Raw genomic sequence first — 23,230 nt, 5'->3', positions numbered from 1 at the left:
TGGTAATAATTAGGTTAAGAAAATTTTATCATACTTAGATGTTAATCAGTTTTAAACTGTTTTTTTACCTTTTTAGTCTAATTGTGAAATTTCTTAAATATGTATTTCTCCTGTATGTCTGGTTTAAGGACCACAATAATAATAAAATAAAATAAAATCTATCTTTGTGATATTTATAACAATGAGTTTTATGCAATGAGTTTTTTATGCTTACACTATAAGGTGGCACGCAGAGAGTTAATCACCCCGTTGCTCCAGAAAAAACTGGATTTCTCTGAAAAATTTAAACTTGACTTTCTTTTAGCAGACAAAGATCCAAAGATCACTTACCAAGTAGCCAATTTCTGTATGGTAATAATTAGGTTAAGAAAATTTTATCATACTTAGATGTTAATCAGTTTTAAACTGTTTTTTTACCTTTTTAGTCTAATTGTGAAATTTCTTAAATATGTATTTCTCCTGTATGTCTGGTTTAAGGACCACAATAATAATAAAATAAAATAAAATCTATCTTTGTGATATTTATAACAATGAGTTTTATGTAATACGAGTGCCAATAGATTATTCTGTTAATGCCTTTTCTTTGAGCAAATACTCCAAATGAGCAAATGCTTCTACTTGTATCTGACTGACTAAGGGAGCTTGTTGGATTTAAATCTTGCTCTTCTACTGCAGACCAACATGGCTACCCAACCTGAAGCTACTCCAGGGTCTGATTTTCATCACCAAAGAAGTAAAATGAATAAAATTCATTTTCCAGAGGAAAGCAGTGGTTTGACCTAAATAGAAATCACTAACAGTTAGAAATCAAGAGATACACGAAGGACTGCTTGCTCCAGCATCTTCATAGCATCTGAAGTGTGCTTTGTCTCACAACAGTATAAAAGTTGTTAGTCTTTTAAGGTCCCCCAGGTCTTCTGTATTACTTTATTCAAATGTGAACCTACCTGTAAACTGAGATCCTCTGCAGATGGCTCGATCCATATACTGCCAGCATAGATAGTAGATAGGAAGACTGGAGGTTTGGCAGATGGTTGCACCTGAGAGGGTTCTTCTTGGTGGCAGCATGGACTATGAATTCTCTTCCTTCTGAGGCCCATCAGGCCCAGTCATTCTTGTCTTTTAGAAGGGATTATTTTTCTGGTGGCTTCTGGCTTAGGTTGATTATCATGGGATGAATTGTTCATTAATCATTGGCCATTATGTCTTCCGAGACTTCTTCAGATGGGCCAGTGGCCTCCTTCCAACACACCTGGACTGGGCCAGCCAAATGACAGAAGGGCCCATAAGGGGAGGTGGCACCCATCTGGCCTGACCCTCGCATGAAATGTGAAAAGAGGTGCCTGCCCAGCTGGGAAGACAGGCTACCTTTCTCCCTCCCGCCTTTGGTGGGGCAGAGCAGGCCTAGGGGCCAGACCCTTTTCTAAAATCATTTTCCCTTCCTGGTCTGCCCTGATGTTAGGTTACTTGTCAAATTTATTTGTCTTGGTTTTGTAATGGGCTTGTGTGGCTTCTGGAAGGACTACTGGTGTTCATCTGTTGGATTTTATTTCCCCCTCTTCTGACTACTTAGTCACATTTATTGATTTTTTGTGGGTTCAGTTTTGTTATAATGTTTTAATTACTTTTTTGTAAGTGGATCTATGTTGTAATGTAAGCAACTTAGAGTACAGTCCTAAATGAAGATACACCCTTCTAAGCCCATTGACTTCAGTGGACTTAGAAAGCTGTAACTCTTCTTAGGATTACAGGGTTAATAAGTGTCTGATTTGGCAAAGCAGGGTTCTGCTACTGCAAGAAATAAATGGAACAGGCCTCTGAGAATCAGATGTGTTAGATAACAAAGCCCTCTACTGAGAGCCCAGGAACGAGATGGAGCAAAGCAGGGCAGCAGCATAGTCTGCTGGATCAGCAATAATGACTCTCATCGCCATCTCTCATCCCTGCCTTATTTCCAGAAACCTGTTTAGAGACCCCTGAGACCAATATGTGCAAAGACCGATATATGGTTTTTGCTCTCTCTTCTCCTTCGTGCTGAACCACTGTCAGGTGACCTGAAGACCACATCCTCCCCTGAAATTCACTCCTAGATGTATCTCTTTCCTAGGCTGAATGGCTCAGGTTACTCAAGGGCACCATGCATTATTCATAACTGGCTGCATGTTGCATGCAAGATATACACAGGCTAAGAAAGCATCTCTCTGCCTCTCTTCCTGCACTTGTAGCTACCTCATTTAAAGTGCTTCCACTAGTGCTGCCAAAAGGGCATCTAGTAGTGATTTCAAAAAGGAGTTAAGGAAGGGTGTACTATTGGAAGGCTTAGGCTCTCAGGTGAGAAGGACCCACAGTATATACAGACTCCTCGAACACCCCCTAATAGTGGTCTGTATGTAAAGGATGAGCCTCAAACTTGGGATGGTATTCACAAATGAATTAAGATCTAGATTTAAAGAAAGCACACAGAAAGGGTGTGCAGATCTGCTTTGTGTTCTCAAAATATCTCACTAGTATTTGTGCTGCGGGCATGTCAGAGGAAAGTACAGCATCAGTACTGCCCATTTCATGCCATTGTCAATGGCATGCAATGTTTTGTCTCATTGCATTTGCTGGGGATTACTGAAATAACCTTCCAAAAGAACAACGGAGGTTTTTTTTTTTTTTTAAAGCAGAAAGTCTTATAATCTGCTCATGTGCTAAAGAGACTCCTTGAAAATTGGGAGAATTCAAAGTGCCGAAGGAAGAGAGAGAAGGAAAGAGCCATTTAGAGCAAAATCAGGGTCATAGCTTCCAAGCCCATATGCTTCCTGCCACTGGTCTCAGGCAGCAAGGGAAATGGGAAAGGAAGGGAGGCCAGTAAATATCTCCGCAGGCCGGACATGGCCAAGATAGACAGAGGTTAGGGAACAGCTCTTCCTACACTCGCTTGTGGCCAAAAACGTCCTTCTATTTCTATCATTTCCAGAGGACTCAGACGGAGCACAGAGGAAGGCTGCCACAAGTAAACCACTGTATTCCCAGCCCTTGCGCATAATAGTTCAACAGTGTAGAAATTAAGCAAAGTGGCTCCTGGCATCTTCGAAACCTGGTGATGTATAGCAGCTCTGCCCACTAGCCTTATGTACAGGGTTTCGCCCCAGTTTTCCTTTGTGTCTGTGCCAGGTTTTCACAGCATTTCATTTAGGGGGTTTCTCTCTCCCCCCTTCCCGACTATGTTTAATATTGTAACAGAATTGACTGTAACGGCTGGAACAAGAGCTAAAATGACAATATGCAATTCACCAGGATGGAAGAGATGGAAACTAGCAGCAAACTGAATCACTAGAGCTATTTGTTCAGATATATTTCATCACGACAACACAATACTGACAACAGTAAAATATGCAAAAGCAAGCCAAGCTCAGTAAATATGGCCTAAAAGTAGAACTATCCTGGAATTAGCATTTTTTGTGGGGCTGAGCTGAATGTTGTCAATTCTAATATATTCCAAGAAGATAATTGTTTGAGCAGCATTCAAATCACTCAAAAATATTAACAGAATCATTTTGTGCCATTTTCACTATCTTTTCCAGTGCTGCCATTAGCAGTCACTTTCCTCTCATAACTCTACACAGCCATCAGGTACAGACATACAAGATGATGGTCAAACTGGGTACTCTGATGAGTAACTTGAATGCTTTCCCCAGTTTCCACACTGTGAGGGCATCCCTGCTGCCATTGAGGTGAATCATTTTTTGCAGTTAAAAAAGCATCTTGAATTGGGGACAATGTTTGAGTAGTAACAGCTATGTCTATAGAGTACATTGCTCCCTTAGAACACCTGCATTATGGTCACCACCAACTTGGCTGCCTGTGTAGACATGTACAGGCTGGGTGTGAAGATCAATCATCTGTTACAGTTAAATAGTTGAGAAGCTCCAAATACACTCCATAGGAATAAACAAATACTTACATATACTTGCTCTCTGCCTCAGTTGTCCTGACTGTGAAATTTTATTCCTGGGATTACGGGATCCATATGGACAGAGCCTTTAGAGGTCCTAAGCACTGAAAAGGGCCCCCAATATGTAAATAAAAACAATGCTAAACTGTAAAAATAATTTTATTTTTATAATGACACCAAACTTACATGTATGCTGAAATTAAAATACCTTCTTTTCAGATTTTCTGATTGCAAAATTCTGGATAAGTTCATAAAAGCTAACTCAATAAAGCATGTCTGCTTCTATACACAGAAGTGAAAGTGAATCAAGTTTGTCCTGACAGATTGTTGTTCTCTGAGCCAGTTTGGTGCAGCGGTTAAGAGCGCAGGACTCTAATCTGGAGAGCTGGGTTTGATTCCCCACTCCTCCACTTGAAGCCAGCTGGGTGATCTTGGGCTAGTCACAGCTCTCTGGAGCTCTCTCAGCCCCACCCACCTCTTATGGGGATAATAATAGCATACTTTGTAAACCACTCTGAGTGGGCGTGAAGTTGTCCTGAAGGGCAATATATAAATTGAATGGTGGTGTTGTTATTTTCAGCTGAGAAAAAGAGTGTTCTGCAGAGCAGTTAGTAATCATCAATATTAGAAAAATTCGTAATGTGATCTCTGCATTTGAAAATACAAACTGAATTCCGTCTTCTACTATCGTGTCATGAAGATCAATGGTGCTTCTGAGTATTCATGCCAACTGGTGCTGAATCGGCGTGGGTTCCCTGCATTCCACACTGCACAACACTGAAGCATTTTTTTGCTTTTTTATTACAGACGTATTGAGATATGTCTGTTTGGAGCCGCCGTTTGCTGGGGCTGCAGCCAACATAACTTTAAAAAAAAATTCAGCTCATGTGTTGTGTTTCAGTGTTGGAACTCAGTGTGTGTCTACCATCCCCCCTCTCTCCCTGTGTTCGCTGACTGGACAGTCCTCTGCCTGCCAATTTTTTAAAAAAAATTCTGGAGAGATGATTGGTGGTGCAGTTCTAGAGGGAAATCTACGATGTGCTTTTTGTGTTTGTTCTACTTGCAGATTCTTCTGGCAGTCGTTCCAGTTCTTTGTGATTGCTCTGGCGTGGTTTGATTTGTCTGCCTGGCACAACATGGCACCTTTCTGCCAGAGCAAAATGTTCAAATGTTGCTGCCCTAACAGAGTTCTCATTGGCCTCCTCACAACATGTGACCATGTTCTGAGATGGGGAGGGCAGATTCTTAAGACAAACACTCCCCCACCCCCACCCCGTGACTATGAGCCCTGGTTATAAAGAAAGTAAATCAAAGTCAAACATTTTTATATGATGTTTTCATGTTTTAATATGGAACGTTTTAAAATGATTTTAAGGTTGTTATCTGCCCTGAGCCCGCTTGCGGGGAGGGCAGAATACAAATATGATATAAATAAATAAAGTAAACCCAAGAAATGATTGGTGGGGAATGTGGATCACTGTCGGGGAATGGGGCAGACTTTGTGCTCAAAGGGGTACAATGCATGGATGTCATAGCATTGCCACCCTCTTCTAATTAAAAAAAGGAGGAGGAGTTGGTTGCTCAGTTGCTTGGGGTTTGTTGTCCGGCTTCTCTTACCGCCAAGTAGTCAGTCAGATGAGAAAAATGTAATTTGTGGGCTCAGTTTGCAAGGTTATGAGTTAGCACTGTAGTCATGATTTCACAATACAGCTGCATGAGAAATGATGTTGCAGCTTTATAACCCTTCCCTCGTTTTTTAACCCTTCCCTCGTTTTTTAAAAAAAGGGAGGCTGTGAAGAGCTGGGGAGGGGGGGTGGTTTCCACTGGGTGACCAACCAATCAGCACCCAGGGCAAGGAAAAGCAGAGAGGAAGCACTAATGGAGTAAAATTTCTGCACACATATGCATTAATAGCAACTTGACAGTAGTTTCAAAAAAGTATTCATATGTGTGCAGGGGAAAAAGTCAGAGAGAAGCTAGGGAAAGTACAATTCTGTATCTCATGCCTCCTTCTTTTGTGCAGAACTCTGGAGATCAAGAGAAGTGGAATCGAATCTGAATCACTGTAAACTTACCATGCCAAAAGGATGTGAATTTCATATTTCCCATTTCATTAAACTTTGCCTGCCTATAATGGTGGAACTGCTACAGTTCTCCATAGAAATTCATGTTCAAGTCAACAGGGTACAAGTCAATTAGCTTTTGGGAACCTTGTGAATATTGTTTGTCAGATAAGTCCATATCATTTAGAAAAGAAAATCTATATGATGCTTTGTACACTTCACCTCTCCTCTTCATATAAGCTTCAAGTGGATCAATGATAGTGCAGTAAGTAGATATGCACAAATCATCTGTAAGATTAGTGTTGTTTCTAGTGCACTGCCATCATTTGCTTAGTTTTTTTCCTGATTTGCTGATTTGGGATTGGGCTAGAGGTCCCTTCCAACCCTATGAGCCTATGATTTGGGACTAGGTTTCTTTGTAGTTAGTATCAGAAAAGATATCTTTTGATATGTCTTCAAATCTTGAAAAATCGGTCCTCCAAGTGTTTATGTGGTTTACTAATGATTGACAGAGGTCTACATACATTTTCAAAACTACTTTTTTTCTTGGAGAACTTGACTTGTATGGTGACAGTGTTGTAAAATTTCATTTAACACTAATACAAACTCTTGTATTCTTGTTTCTTGTTTGTAATGCTTTCTGCCCTTTTATTATTGGTTTTCAGCTATACTTCCTAATGCATCCACAATTTTTTGAGTAGAACTCCAGAATTGCATTTTTTGCTTCTGCATATGCCTCTCAGCAAGAATTAGAAAGATTTCACCACACCATCATTGCCCAGATATGTTTTAAGAACTGCCCATTAGTGTGTTGAAAATTCCATTTTCCTTCAGAAATCTTTTCAAGGCCCTCCTACCACTCCCTCTCAGGGACAAAATACCTCTTCCATCCAACTCCAACAGAGAGCCAAACCCATAGGGTTACATATGTATACCTCAGAAGAATATATAAATAATAGAACATATATTTATTGCAACACGTGCAGGATCTGATTTCCTTGCATTATTTTGATCTACATAAGTAGGATGCCCCCGGTTCAGGTAGAGATAAGTAATAAAAAGAGAAGAAAAAATGGGGGAAGAGTGTGTAGTGAAGTATTAGGAATAGACATGGGCACGAACAGAAAAAAACCAAACATGGTGTTCATTGTTTGTTGCCATCCATGAACAACGAACACTGACGAACATGATCCTGTCATGAACATGTTCGTTGTTCATGGGGGCCAGCAGGCTCTCCTCCAGCCATCAAGATCCCTACTGCACCACTCCCAGAAACCCTACCTGAGCAGACACCAGGAAAGTTACCAATAATAAATAATAGCTTGGCCCCAGAGCCTGGAAGCAGCCCTGGAACCTGAAGGGGTAGATCCCTATCCCACCACACACAAAGAAAATTCAAGCTCCAATGCACTCACCCTGTCTCTCTAACAGCAGCTGTCTTTCCCTGAAAGCCAGAGCTGGGAGCCCCCATTCCCCCTGGTCTTTTCCTCTTGTAACAAATTTGGAGCTTCAGTCCACACTTGGAAGGAAGACTTGCCTATCAAGCTAAATTGGACTTAGATTGGGGTTTCCAGGGCAACAGCAGGAGTTCAAACAGAGTTCAGACAATCCCTGTCTACATTGCCAAGGGAGTTGCAGGTGCCAGACTGTCTGGCTTGACGACCAGCAATGAACGAGGCTTGCAACAACCACCTGTTCGTTTAGAATGGGGCCTCATGAACAGCTTGTTCGCAAACAGCAGATTGGGCTGTTGGTGGCTTTTTTTGGTTCGTATTGCTGTTCGTGCCCATCTCTAATTAGGAAACCCAACAAAGATCTGATAGTTTTTCTCATGATGACTGCTTGGATGCTTTTTTGAAATATCAATTTAAAAAAAAATCTCAATTTTTGGTGTCCCTGCTTTGCTGGTGTGCAAAGCACATGCTTAGTCTGCCTATCGGATAATCCAGGACTGCACATGCATTTGCAACCATGTGATTTGAGAGGCCACAGTGCCTTTCCCCCCTCCCCACTGTAGCTTCCTGACCCATGTGGTTATTAGCACACTTTTTTGCAAGCCCGGGAATAAAATTTCCCTTGATCTGAAAGGATTGCTGGGGTGATGGGAATATGGGAAAGATCTGTGGGATCTCATCCAGTGTCTGGAAGGTTGGGGCTGTCCTTCACTGTCCAACTGAAGAGCCCGCACGTTCATGATATTTCTCCTGTTCTTGTGTTAATTCTCTTTTTTCTCTTGTTTCTTAGAATGTGCAGGTTGCAAGGAGGAAATCAAGCAAGGCCAGTCACTCCTTGCCCTAGAGAAACAATGGCATGTCAGCTGCTTCAAGTGCCAAACCTGTGGAATCATCCTGACTGGAGAATACATTAGCAAGTATGTATCTTTTCCTGGCCCACATCTGGGAGTGGGATGGGGATTGCTTCAAAATGCTGGAAGATCCATGAAAAGAAGGCAGCAGGGGCTCCTAACTTGGATCACATATACGGTGTGAGAATAGGGAGGGGGCATTAAATAGCACAAGAGAAACGTATCGATTGCCTTATGTTTTGCCCATAGCAGCAGCTTGAAAAGTGGGGAGCACTTGAGGTCAAGAAAACATCATCTTGTGCAAGAATTAAAAAGAACCTCTTCCTGGAGTTGCCCATTCCTTATTGTGAGGAGTTGCCCACTCCTTATAGTAGTGAGATCTATGAGTTCCACATGCATTAGTAATTTATGCATTTCATATGTGGAAGGTTACACGCCAACAAGATATACTGATGGCCATTGGGTTTAAAAGGAGGCAAGACAGAGAAATTTACCATTGGCTCTTAACCATGATAGCTAAATGAAATGTCTGGTTTCAGAGGCAGGATGCTGGTGGATACTAGTTGAGAGGGGGAGGTTGAGGGCAAATAGCAGGGGAAGGCCGTTTTCCCACTCTGGGTTTTTTTGTTAGCATCTGGCTGAATGATGTTGGAAAGAGGATTCTGGACTAGATGGATCTTGGGTCTGATTCAGAAAGGCTTTTCTTAGAGTGGAAATACATGTTACTGAGTACCTGGGGATGCTCAAGTGCAATATTTCACATGCAGGCTGTCTCTTGCTTGGCTCACATGCAGCCCCGGCGCCAGGGTTTCTGGCGCTGGAGGCCAGTCAGCGCACGCACAGCCCCAGACTGCGTGATGACATCATCCCATAATGACATCATCACGCAGTGCCACCGGCGGGTGGCTGGGGTGGAGTGAGGAGGCCGCACGCACGCCGCCCCAGCTGCCTGTCGTTCCTGGCCCGTGTCTGCTGTGCCTGCCTGGGGGCGGGCGGCGGCGGTGGCGGCGGCGCAGGGCTGGCTGGCAGCGGGGCTGGCCGGCGGTGGCACGGGACGCACGCCTCCACCCCCGGGGCTCCTTCCGGTGCCCCCTCCGACCCCGCAGCCCTCGCCTCACAGCCTCAACAGTGGCACCGGCCCTGCTCACATGCATGTCATTTTCACAGGCGCTCCCTTTGTGCTCCCTACATCTGCAAGTAAGTCCAGAGGGCAGAGTGCCTATTCAGCTCTGTTTTCATTGCAAGAACAAGTACTATATGCTCCTTTGACTTGCAGATTTGCATTTATTTAAGGTGTGAGAAAATGTCAAGATTTGCATTTCAATGAATGGATGTGGGAGGTTGGGGAAAATGGGATTTGGGCAGTTCTAAACAGAGAATTTCTTTGTCAAAGATTACCTATAGGAGTAGCAAAGAAAGGCATAGCCAGAGCTTTTTCTTTATAAAAATGTAATGCAACAGTTTGTACCAATTTCAAACCACATTGTTATCAGAAGGGAAAAATGGAAAACAGTGGTGCCTCACAATAAATGGGATACTTTTAGCAGTCAAGGAGGAACTGGTATCGAATGAGTGAATGTTCTCAAGTGCAGCAAATGGAAGTGTGACTGTGTGAATGAATACTTGGGAAGTGGGAGGGGGAACATGTGAAATGAGGTTCACTTGAGCATCCCTACATACTTAGTAACATGTATTTCAGTCCTTAGATTGGCCGCTCTCCCATATGTTTCACAAGAAGCATGAGTTTCTTGTTCATTCTTCCCCCATTCATTAGCAGGTGTGAAGCTTCTGTTAGCGTCTGTACCGTGGGGTGTGCTTCCTCTTCTGCTAAAACATCAGTTTGTGCAAAGGCCCATTGAAAATCACTAATCTTGGGCAAATAGAAGATTTAGAGGAAGAGGAAGTATAGTCTGCAGTAGAGACATGCAGGGAACTCATTCATAGGATCTAAGCCCTGGTCCCTCTTAAAACAGAGATAGAAAGAAAAATGGGCCAGCAAGCTTATTATTATTATTATTATTATTATTATTATTATTATTATTATTATTATTATTATTATTATTATTATTATATCCTGCCCTCCCCGCAAGCAGGCTCAGGGCGAGTCACAACAGAAGATAAAATATACAAGATAAAATCACAATCAATTAACACAGCTTTCTAATAAAACACCTGTTCATTCTTCCCAATGTATCTTTAAGAAGTTCTTGGTTTCTGTTTTTCTGATGAATAAGTGCAAAGACACTAGGATGAGCAACAAGAACACACTATCTTAGACTTTATATTTCGACTTTTGGTGTTTTACATATCACGTCCCCCCCTTATGTAACCTTAGGCCACCCATTGTTGCAATATATCTGGATATGGCCTTGCTATAGATTCAGAAGTCCATGGGCAGTCAGATAATGTTGATGCCAGACATCAAGCCAGTGGGGAGGGAACCAGCAGGTCAGCTTTTACACCGACTGTGTGCATTCATCAGTGTGCAAAACATGCTGCAGGAAATGCTGCTTATATCTTTACTAGGAAAATTGATAGGAGCTAACTACAATGATATTAACAAGTTGCAGTGCTTGGTGATATTTGAAGCTATATAATGAGAACAATGTTTTCTCTTAGCTAAATAACACAGAAAAATTGAGGTTAAAACTACCTTGAACTCACTAAAGATAATTGTTTGTAACATTGCCATCTGCACGAAAACTTACTGGACAGCCTCCACTAAGATCTAATTTTAAAACCGCATTACATTTTTATTGTGTGATTAATGATTTAATTGCTCAATCACACTGATTAATCAATTAATACTTTTAGCGCTGGAGCAATTCATGACTGCTAGGGCAAACGGCCTCCCACTCTGGGTTATTTCACACAGAGATAAATGCCTGTTCTGGGGCAAGCAGGCAAAAAGTTAACGTGAATAACTATATGAGGGCCTAGTTTGTTTCCTGACAGAGATGGGAATATATCATTGTATTATGTAAATTTTTTTGTTTTTTTAAGCTGTTCTATGAATTCTTGAATAGGAAAGTGGGATATAAATCCCCTAAGAGAAATAAGACAAAATAAATATATACACTTGGAAATGAGCAAAAGTCTCTCACAGAATGATATGAACAGTAAGCTGTGCATGTTTTCCCCCTAAAATGAGTATTAATTACTGTGTCAGAAATTGTAATGTGCAAAACTGCTTTTTCTCAGTCTTGCCACTACGGAAAGAGCAAACTGGTTATTTAATGCATTCCTGCTTTCTTTCTGTCCTTTACCACCTCTACCTCTCTACTCTTTTCTCTTCTGTACATCACATGGCACTCATTCCAGTTGGAGTCATTAGGCTTCCCTCATCGGGCTGGGGAGAGTCCCTGCTCTCTCCTACCCATTTGATGGCCACAGCCTTAGGCCTATTTATTGTTCATTATGTATTTATGCATTTTATTTGTTTGCTTGTTTATGGCACTTTTAGTTTGTGTTTCTCCTTAAAAAGGATTCAAGAGGGGTTCCAGTGTTGTTCAAAACACAGCAATGAAATAAATTCGCAAACCAAGAAAAATACCATAATAAATCCCAACCTTGGACCCACCACAAAATCTCAAAACTCATCCTTCAGAAGAGCCCTTCCTGGTTTTGAATACTTTCTGGAATGAGAGCAAAGTAAGGGTCACACTCGGGAAAGCCATTCTACAGGGTAGGGGGCTGCTGCTGAAAAAGCTCTATCCCAGGCCTGTTATTGTTATTTCTGACTCAGTCTAATCCAACTGACAGTAGACACTGAGGGAAAGGTTCTCTGACACACGCCCTGGCTCATGAAGAAGAGCCAACTTCAGGCAGCTGTACTGTGGTCTGAATGGGCACTAACAAACTATTAGCAGACTGGCAATAACAGACATGTCATTCCATTGTATCCTTCTGAAATTCCACACAGTCTCCCACCCAGATTCATTTTCCCCCAAATTATCCTACCACCAGTAATGATGAGCATTTGGAGCTGACTGAAGCAGCTCTATCACTGTAGCAAGTGTGAGGCCTTGGCAATGGGAGAACTCAGCCTAAATCCCTGAATACCTCCCAAGAGCAAAGAGAATGATGCTGCACTAAAATGACTGGTGGCTGCCTTTCCTGCCACAGGGTCTCCTCATGCTCTTGAAGCTGCCCTTCTGCTGCTGCTTGCTGAACACTGAGGCATGAATGTGAAATCTGAAACACAACCCTTGTGTTCTCTCTGTGTAGTGTGAGAAGAGTCGGAAGAAGCCAGTGTTGTGGTGGCTGTAGGGCATACTATAGCATGGATGGCCTGAGGAGAGAGCAGGAAGGGAAAGACTGAGGCTGGGGAAAGCCTGAAGAACAGCGTAAAAGCAGTCTTCATGCTCTCTGCATGTACTAGAGTCCATTCCTTGCTTACTGCCTGGACCCCAGAATAGACACCTAGCAGGAGATCCCTCTTCACTTTAGCAGGGCTTTCAACAACATACAAGTGCAGTCACACTTACTGCATTTAGTCATTGGCCCTTTCAGTTTGCCTACATGGCAAAACTGTGTGGCTTTCTGTACTTAGGAAAGGAGGTGTTCTTCACTGTCCATTTCCCTTTGTTGTGTCTCATAAGCTGAATCTTTCCAACAGGGATGGCATTCCATACTGTGAATCTGACTACCATGCCCAGTTTGGCATTAAATGTGAAACCTGCAACCGGTACATCAGCGGCAGGGTCCTGGAGGTGAGTCCTTTGTATGACACTGAATTGCTGTCATGATGTCAGAGAAGCATTCAGCCACGCCTTTGCGATCAGAAGAGATCTACAGACCTCTGTGATGTCTCTCTGCCCAAATCAACATTATAAAAGTGGCACCAGAACACCTGACACTTCCCATTACAAACCAAGGCTGTGGAGATCATTTAACAATGGAGATCAGAAGGGTGAGAAAAATCTGTTCCTGGTATTTTCTAGGTTCCTCTGTACCCTGAAGGTAGGTCCCTCTCCCCTTTGCCTATATATGTAAAATAGAGATGGTTATATTAATATTAGTACAAAAGGCTGGTTCCTGGGAAATAGGTTCATTCATTCAGAATGTGAATGGCAGGAGGAGAATAAGCAGCTGCTCATTACAAATATATAGGCAAGCACAGAGAATGCTAAATATAGCTGGCTATATATAGTTGAAACGGGAAGGACTAAGACTTGGTGTGGCTGTGTCTGCATTACAGAGCATGGAATGTACCTTCTGATTTATAATCTGGTGGTGGCAGTGAAATCGTGAATGGCAGAGCTTTGTTTGGTTTGTACAAGTTCATTTCCCACCCTCATGATTCCACCATTGAATCCCAACTCTTCTCCTTCAGTCTTCAACAAAGACTGGTATAACTGTTTCTAATTTCTGGAAAGGTCAATTGTACAATCAAAAATGAGTTATGTCGATAAAACAATTTAAGGCCAATCTCTGTTTAGCACAGCGCAACCTGGACAGTAGAACAATATTCCTAAACTATGGCACAAAGCCTGTGATTGTGTGGCAGGCATTTTGTCCGTGAAGGGCCTGGTCTGCCACTAAAGAATCACTTCTTGTGAATTTTTTGTCTGCCATTTTTAATCATAACCACCACAGAAAAGGTACTTTTCTGGCTTGCTTCTCATTTCCCCGGCAGTTCAGCAACACTGCTCAACTGTGTCGGCTTCTAAAATAACCATCTATTACTCTACCTGCCCTTCAGGTGATACTGGCACATTTTTCAGATGTTTCCCTCAAATACATCCACCTGAGAGAATGCTCTGTATGCAGGACCCCACCTTGCTTCTGTCTGTTGCTGTGGCAACAAATCCAGCACAGCTGCTAGCCATATAGCGGTATGCTAGCAGATTAAAGGAGCCAGAGGGATGGAAGCTGGGCCTCCAAAAGGGAACTTGAGAGCCCAGGGCAAGCATTCCAGCAGCCGGCATGTGGGGCCTGTAGAATGAGAATGCGAAAGCAGAGACTCTGCGGCCATGCTTCTCAGGAGACACTTTCTGTTAATAGCCACAACAAGTTGGGTGGGTCAAAATGTTGCTGGTTTTTCTTTTAATAGGAAAGCAATGTGAATGGTCTGACTACTTTGTTGCCCCTGCACATCTGGAGTCTTCATTTTTTAAACAGCTCAACAAATGTAATAGGAGATTGATTCCCACACCCAGTGCATGCATATGGGAAGTTATCATAAAGGAACTTAGAAACAAAGGAATCATAAAGTTATCATAAAAACCCTCAGAATTCATGAAGTCTGTTTTCTTAACCACTGAGCCATTTCAGATTACCCCCACTATGCTTAGGATTAAGGAGCAAGGTTTTCAGGGCAGGTGGCATGCATTGCAGGGAGGCATGAGCCCCAGTGCCTCTCTTTTAGGAAACTGAGCTCTTGCTGGGAGGAAGAGAAGCATTCCAGTCCTGCCACTGATTATCCTTTCTTGTAGACAATCTGTGATCATGCCACTTTTGCATGGTTAGGCACTTGTCAGTTTCACATCCCTTTCCCTCCTTAAATCTGCACTTGCCATCTGCTTTCAGACATAAATAAAGGCCTGTCTCCAGAGTAAAACTGACATGAACCTGCCATGCATCTAACCATCTTATTATTCAAAAGCCACGCTGAAAGGATCTTTGGACCCACAGCATACAAAGCAGCCCCTGATGGCCGGGAATGCAGGCATTGCTTACTGGCTGTAACTCAGGTCCCCCTCTATTTTCCATCTGTCTGCCCCAGACAATCAAGCCAAGACATGTGTAACAGCACTGGGAATGTGTTGTAGCCGTACTGTCTGGCACATAGAGGGTAGCACTGTGTACTAAGGAGTGTTCTGATTCTAAGCTCTTGCCCACTGGAGAGGCATTAGGAATGCAACCTCCTGAATATTGCTGAGTCTCAGTGGCAGAGATTACCTAGCTAGGAACTTCAGAGTGCACTGTAATGCACAGAAATTGAGGACAATTTCTCATGGGGACAATACAGCACATGTTCTTGGGTTTGCACTCAGCTGTGTTCGTTATCTAAGGGCTACTTCACTTGTAATGGAAAAGGTAAATTCCTGCTTCTCTACTAGGTGACTCAGCAGTAAACACTGCGGAAGATGGCTCCAGAGTGGACAAAGAGGAATTTGTCATCTCCGTAACATGTGAAGCTGCCCTTATTAGGCATCCCCTTTACTTCTCTATTTCATGGATTGCATCTCACCTTGATGGGATTCCTAGAGCCTGGCCAAGAGAAGCTTCAGGAATAGTCATGATAGGATTGGCTGGAAATAGGTCAGTGGGGCTGTGGGAAGATGCTGTTTGCAATCCTTAAGCACGGTGCAGGGAAAGAAGGCTATGCTTGATGTGTCATGAAGTGAAGATTACCAAGCCATAGGAGGATTCAGAGATCCTGTGGGCATTGTATAACCCCTCTTTTCAGAGATTCAGAGCACAGTCTCTTTCCAGTAGTCGCTCTCGGTTATATATTGGCATGCAAACCGAACCAAAGTTTTCCTTACCCTTGCTTAAAGCTGAAGGTAGTGTCTTGTAGACAATAAGCCAGCTAACCACGGTGATCACAGATCAGACAGGATGTGTAGGAGTTGGGTTGCCTAGGGGCAAGAAACCCAGGATGCTGCTGCCCTCAAAAGCAATAGGCTCCCATCATCCTTCTTGACAGTCTGGCATAAGAGTGCTTTTAACTATCTGCATCCATAATCAGCCTTCATATGTTTAAGCCTCTGGGTATCCCAGATGACTTTAAGATGCGCAGCCAGCCGTGGATGATTAATGAGTCTTCAAGGAACGACACTCCCCCTTCTCCTGAATTGTAATAAGCAGTCTCTTCATGGTAGGTAGCATCAGACTTTCACAATGACTGTAATTTTAATCAATATAAAATAAACAAGGCTGTTGTGGTCTGCTCTGTTGGATAATTGCTTCTCCTTTATGTAAAACCTCCATTAGAGAGGAAACTTACTATACATGCGGGCCAAACCAAAGATGAATCTCACAAGATGTTGTGCCAGGTAGCACACACAAGACCCAGCTCTAACTGTGTGGAAAGACATCTCCATACTTCATAAACCTGTGTGTGTGTGTTCCTTTGTCATTGTCAGCTGCAGGTGGTGTTAGTGGGGAAACTAAAAAGTCAGTGAGCAGGCAAGGAGCTATGAGCTCCGGTGCCTGGTTGGCTCCCCTGCTGAACTGCCCTCCTGCAAAGCGGCCGTGGTGTGGCTGTGCCTGGAGAAGTGAGCCTGGGAGGTAGTGGCTGGCAAAAATCAAGCAAGCCATCCCCCCCTTCCCATGCCTGTGCACAAAGATGAGGTGCAACACGGGATGCAATCCCCCAGCATCAGAGGAACTGGGATTAAATTCACGGCCATCCATCCACGAGATCAAGAGATGTGTGATTGCGGGAGCAAGTGTACAGAACACAAATGGAAAAACACATGTTAAGTAAGAACGCTTGCACAAACTCATGTAACTTGTCTCATGTAGTTCCGCCCATAGTAGTGAGCTGTCTCCTGCAACTAAATAGAGCAAGCAGGACAGAAGCAGTCAGCTCCTCTGCCAGTCATCTGTCTGTTTACCTTTCTTAGATATGTGCTGTATTTTTCTCGGAAAAGCTCCTGGAGGTGTCTTGGAGTTATTCTGTTTATCCCCACCCTGAATTAATCTTAGGTCTGACCATCATGTATTTGATGCAGGTCTGGAACTAGAAAATTACATAATTCCCCATAATTCTAAGGAGTCCTCCTTACCCTGCCATTTTGGCAATTGTTATGTCACTCAGATGTATCCTACCAATCAGCAATGCTAGCATATAGTAGCACACCACTCAAGTAAGGGCTGGGATCAGCACAGAGGGGCCAGTTTTGTCCACCGAGAGATACTAGCGCTTGACCATCTGAACTGCATCTTCAGTCTAGAGGCTCACAGTATTGGGATGTAATACCTGTAAATGGCTCAGTAGTCTTCAGGAGCTGGTATTCTTGGCAAAATTACATTAGACAGCATCAATCTCCTTTGATTTTTATACTCCCATCACCTTAGTGGCAGTCAAATCCTTCCGTGCCTCAGCCAGCAAATTCTCATAAATCTTTGTGGAGTTCAAGAGAATACATGAATTAGCAGAAAAGGTTGTCTTGCTGAAGGCATTGGAGTATTTTTGGAAAAGAATATATTTGTTGCTTTCCGTTGCAATGCTCTCAATGATTCATTCACCTCATTTGCATGACTATCATTGATTTTCAAATTTCCATTCTCAAAAACTATGAAAGTGTGAGGGAGAAACATCAGATAATGCAGCAGTGGAAGAAACCACTGAAACGCTGTGCATGGTTAGTTTTTGAATTGCTCAGAGTTTTAAAAAGAAGTGTTTTGAATGAGACTTGCATTTGGACAAATTGGCTCCTGAAAGTGTCTAGCATAAAAATAACTCAGCCTTTCTAGATAATGTAAAATACATAATAAAGTTCCAAGAAAACTGGTTTTGAGTCTTGGCAATGGGGGCCAGGGCAGGACTTGCATTATTTGAGCGAAGAAAAACTTACTGAAGTACTGTATAGAAACTGGTTGACCAGTTTCTGTACCATGCATCTGACGAAGAGAACTTGATTCTCGAAAGCTTATGCTACAATAAAATTGGTTTGTCTTAAAGGTGCTACTGGACTCTTTTTTGATTTTGCTACTACAGACTAACATGGCTAACTCCTCTGGATTACTGAAGTACTGTAGCACACGCACAAAACAGTGGCTAAAGGTAGAGATGAGGGCAAACTGGGCATCTGTCTTCATTTTAAAGACATTTTCTGGGCCTATCTAGATGTTATGGAGGACACATGGATGTTGCCAACCTGTGTTTCCTTCACACATTTCCCCATAGCATGTGAAAAAGATATGTAAGGTTGCATTCAGCATTGTCATGCTCCCATTCCATATCATTGGCTATTCTTTGCAAGGGTAAGAGAAATACTAAATGTGATGACAACAACTCATACATTCACATACTAAGCTCCACTAGTGGTAGAGATATGGTTTGGATGAAGCTGCACAACCCCTGTAACACTTAGGTTCCTTTCATGGTGATGGTGGAGAGTGCCCTCAAATCATAGACTTATGGCGATCCCTTGCTGGTTTTCATGGCAAGAAACTAACAGAGGTGGTTTGCTATTGCCTGTCTCTGCAACCCTGGTCTTTGCTGGAGGTTTCCCATCCAATTACTAACCAAGGCTGACCCTACTTAGCTCTGAGATCTGCCGAGATCAGGCTCACCTGGGCTATCCAGGACAGGGCAGTTTTCTTTCATACAGGCTCTTCAATCTGCTTTGGCTCCTGAACATAGATTTTTTAAAGGTTTAAAACACGTCAAGGATAAAATGCTGCTCTCTTGCAGTTAATGAAGACTTAATCCAAGTTTTCTGAAACTTGCTTTGATCTGATTTTGATGTTGTGATTGTGCTTCATCTTGAAGGTATATGAAATCAAAAAAGTCTGTTCGTCTTTAGAAGCCAAAGCAGGTTCGAGTGCTCATAAGAAAGTGATTCGAATTAGTTTTCTATGAAAAAATATGGATTAAAGTTGGGTGAATTCATTCCCCACCCTCTCCTGTTTGTGTGCCAGTACAGGATTTTATCCCAGAAATTATTCTCCTTATCCTAAGTTGTCATTTCTTTTCAACATGGTTTTGATTCTTGTGACATCTGGATTTTTGGTTAAGGTCTGTAATTACTGAGATCATTTTGTAGACATCATTTTCCCCAACAAATGAAGTGCTGATCAAAGCCAGAAGAGGTGGAAGTAATGCCTCCTATTAAAGAGCCACTCCCTATGCTGGAGACTGACATTACAAATTATGGCATCTCCCCCACCATGTGTATTATGGCTCTTCTGTATCAATGGATGCTAGCTGTTTGGAATGGCAGCAATCAGCATGGTGATAGCCATTGTCTCCATATTTTTTGCAAGTGTAGGCTGCTGATTTAATACAGTCTAGGATCAAACACCTTTCATCATCCAATGGTCAAGATGGGTATCTTGAGTTGTAGCAGTTGTTTCCTTTTCAATGACCAGTCTCATAACTCAGGAGAAGAAGATCCTATTTGCATCTGTTTGAAGCTTGGATTTTTATTCATAGGAGTGAATTGACTAGACTATAACTCCTCAGTTTGCTGCTTGGAAACAGGGCATGAAGACTGTGTCAGTTGTTCCCAAGATGTATTGCAGGACATACAGCCAGTGCAGATACAGCTTGAGATACCTGCCACGCTGCTACAGTCAGTCTTTAACCATGGCTATGCTAATAACTCATTTTTGTATTCAATCAGTAGAAGAATGGCTTTTAGGCAACAAAATTTTAGACCAGCCATATGATGGCAGAAATGAAAAAAATTGTGTGCTGAATTGTGCACTCATCATCTAACTAGCTTCTCCGTCCTTATGAGACCCACTTCTTGAAAAAACATTGATGAGCATGAATTGTGGCTTTAACTTAAAAGTTTTATCTCAAATTAAAGGCCTTCTTCTCCCCACACCCTTTAATAATCCCTCATCCTCTCTTATATTATTATTATTATTATTATTGCTGTAAAATGTCCCTTTGGGGGAATGCTTTATACAGCACCGAGCTGATTGTAGTGGAAGTGCCAAGGTAAACCACTGGCTGCATCTGAGCTCTGGAGCCCTGAAAGTGAGTCTATAATTGAAATCTTCACAGACACTTTTGAGTGGAAACAAGCTACCAATTAAACCTATTATCTTTCTCAAAGGGCAAGGAGAACAGCCCTGCTACACTGCAAGTGGGCGAAATAGTAGGTTGCTATTTCTAATCCTGGAGTATCAGACTCACAGAAAGCACCAGAAAAAGTTCCCTTTGGTGGGAACATTTAGAATGAAATCAAGCAAGCAGTCTTGGGAAGAACTGTGAGGCAGGAATAGCCATGGCCCTGTACTCTGGATGTTATCTGCTCTGTTCCCAGATTAAGATGGATTTTTTTCAGTAAAGGTTGGTTGCTCTTTGCCTTCTTATGACCACCAAAATATCCAGAAACACCATTGTCATGAACAAGGCATTCCATTGAGCCATGTCCAGTGAAGTTTCTAACTGCCGTTAAACCAGCTGTCCAGGGAAAACCTGTGAGGTAGGGGCAGCCCTAGTCCTATACCCCAAATGTTCCAAACCGCTTTAAAAATCTAAATAGGGAAGATGGCATCTAAATCTTTGAAACTCATAAAACTTGAAAATCATTTGTGTAACTCCTGCTCAGTGGCCGATCTCCCCAGTATCATGAGAGAGTGACCATGTAATGACAGCTTCTAGAACAAGACTGTCACATGACTCCAGTGGTAGTTCACAGGTATGATGACATCCTGGCTGTCCCTGTGCTGTGTCTTGTTCCCCTGTCAATCCTTGTCAAGTCACTGGATTGACATAAGCGGAAAGTAAGTTCAAACACGGTCCCTTTAATCAATGTGGCAGTTCTGAGCAATTTCAAAAATATCTTTGTCACATTTGGGTGGATCCCACGCATTTCTTACTCATTGTAGTCCTTGATGGAGCCTATTGTTTTCAAAGATTACTACATCTCTACATGGAGAGCAAACTTTTTATTTCAGTGATTAGCTTCCCTGTCATTATAAAATTTCACGAACGTGCACAAGGTTTTCCAGGTATAAGTGATAGCACTTAGTACAAAGCAGTGGTGACCCTTTGCTCTACTAGTCAGTCTCTAACCTATTGGGAATATGCTGAGAACTTTTGTGGTTGATGTGTTCCAGGAGTTTTATGTGTGTCTATGGAGATTATTTGTTCCAGGAGTTTTATGCGTGTCTATGGAAATTAAATAGAATAGAACTCTCCAAATGCACTCCCTCTCTCTGGTGGGTAATTGTTTATCTTTACCAAGGTTGGATAGGGCCCCTTCAAAGACACTTGTATGCATCAGCCATGCCTTTGTAACTTTCAATTTAAAATAATGTAATACAGGTTACACATGGAGATTGTTCAGAAAGTGTAACTGGTTTGAAATGCAGCAGCAAGATATTAGTTTGTGCTCTTGGAACATATAACAGTGTGGAAGGCACTTCACTGGTTTCCAATGTCTTTTTTGTGTTAAGTTCAAAACAGTCTCAAAGCCCCAAACTACCTGCATATTTCAAAAGGCCACTTCCCATATCAGCCTCCCTGTAGTTTAAAATTTCTTTGGGAGGCTTTACTTTGTATCCTTTCTTTGATGGATGTGTGGTTGGGGACTGCTAAGCCCAGGGCCTTTTTGGCCATGGCTTTCCATTTCCCTTTGGAACTAGACATACATTGTTTTTAAGTGGTTGGTTGTACTTTGTAGCTGTGTCCTTATTGATATCCATGCCTGATGGGCATTTGGATAAAAGGTGGGGTAGAAATATGATAAACTGTATGAACTCATTCTTAGGAGATCCCTCACAAATGAGAATGTAGGTGTTCTGTTTGCTCATCAACACTCTTTTCTGTTCTCGATTCTTTTTAGGCAGGAGGAAAACATTATCACCCTACTTGTGCCCGATGTGTGCGTTGCCACCAGATGTTCACAGAAGGTGAAGAGATGTACCTCACAGGTATGGAACCAGTTCAAGGGCCATAAGGTCACAGTATGGAATGGGCTGTCTGCTCTCCTCCATGCCTCACGAGTAACCAGGTATGAAAACTTAGAGCAGAACCACAAGTGACAAAAGGCACAGATTGGACACTTGTCAGCTTCCCTCAAGTTTTGATGGGAAATGTAGGCATCCTAGTCTTGCAGCTTGGCTCTCTGACTGCTGTCCAATGGACTTTTCAACTGTCACTTGTCCAACATTCCACCAAGCTGCCTACATTTCCCATCAAAACTTGAGGGAAGCTGACAAGTGTCCAATCTGTGCCTTTTGTCACTTATAGTTCCGCTCTTACTCTTCTGAAATTGTTTCAAAGCTGTTGAGAACACAGCTGGACAGAGCCTGTTTCTGGAAGTTGGCATGGACTCATTATGGGTTCGATCGTTTCCTAAAGAGCTGTTGACTGATCTTGATGACATTTTGCGTGGAGCAGAGAATAATATTAATCAGTCCCATTTAACAGAGCAGTGAGTCAAGATTTTCAAATGGAGGATACATAATTATACTGCAAAGAAAACTTATTCAAGATTTCTGGTTGTAACAATATCAGTTATTGTATGTGCCTTAAATGTTTAATTCCAGGGGGCTGGGTATCTCTGGAGGTTTAGTTTTTTTCTGTAGATTTATTTGCAGCTGAGGGGAGGCTGTTTGTCCCTTAGACAAACTTTAGTGGTTTGTCACCCTGAGTCACTAATTACCCTGTGTCTATCTGTGTTAATTGCAGGGTTGGTTCCTTACCACCCTCGCGCAACAGGAATGTTGGCTTAGGGATGTGTTGGTTCTTATGTGGGGTGACAGTTGACATTTAGCGCATTGTGGAGGAGTGGATGTGCCATTAGTGTCACATTGGCCCATCAGCCAACTTGGTACCAGCAGAAACCCTGCCCCTGAGATGCGGGTGTGGGGAAAGAGAAACTCCCCCAAAGTACTGCACCTGGCCATCATGCTGGATCTTCTGCCAGTGAGAATTACCTGTTGCTATGGTGACAGTGGTTTTGAAGAGTGTGGCACCTAAAAGCTGGGTAGGGAGAGGGAAGGATAATAGAGCTCTGGCTGTGGCAGCAAGTGAATCATTCTGTGGCTGGGAGAAGACTAACTGGATGGTCCTAGGAGGGTCAGGATAACCTAGCACTCTTTCAATACTCCAGGTGTATTTAAATGCATCTGCACAGTTCATTACCATGTACCCAGAATAGACTTAAAGCTGCATTCTCACCCTGAATTCCAAGCTGCTTTCTAATGACCCTCAATTCCTCTTCCTGTTCACCCTTCTGAAGCTGAGCTCATTTCTTTTACATTGCTTACTTTACTCTTGAA

The 23,230-nt window shown here is 42.5% G+C and overlaps 1 protein-coding gene across 1 annotated transcript in view; it reads left to right on the top strand.

Moving 5' to 3' along the window:
• The window catches only part of ABLIM3 (actin binding LIM protein family member 3), a 196,649-nt gene that overhangs the window by 134,076 nt on the left and 39,343 nt on the right, over window positions 1–23,230 (top strand). Inside the window, exons 5-7 of the mRNA XM_054977806.1 lie at window positions 8,248–8,374; window positions 12,927–13,020; window positions 21,790–21,877. Of these exons, the coding sequence (XP_054833781.1) occupies window positions 8,248–8,374; window positions 12,927–13,020; window positions 21,790–21,877 (309 nt within the window). The remainder of the gene's footprint in view (window positions 1–8,247; window positions 8,375–12,926; window positions 13,021–21,789; window positions 21,878–23,230) is intronic.

Source organism: Eublepharis macularius, chromosome 4, assembly GCF_028583425.1.
Source record: "Eublepharis macularius isolate TG4126 chromosome 4, MPM_Emac_v1.0, whole genome shotgun sequence".
Taxonomy (NCBI): Eukaryota; Metazoa; Chordata; class Lepidosauria; order Squamata; family Eublepharidae; genus Eublepharis; species Eublepharis macularius.
The sequence above is the reverse complement of the archived record's forward strand: the minus strand, read 5'-3'. Positions and strand labels throughout refer to the sequence as shown.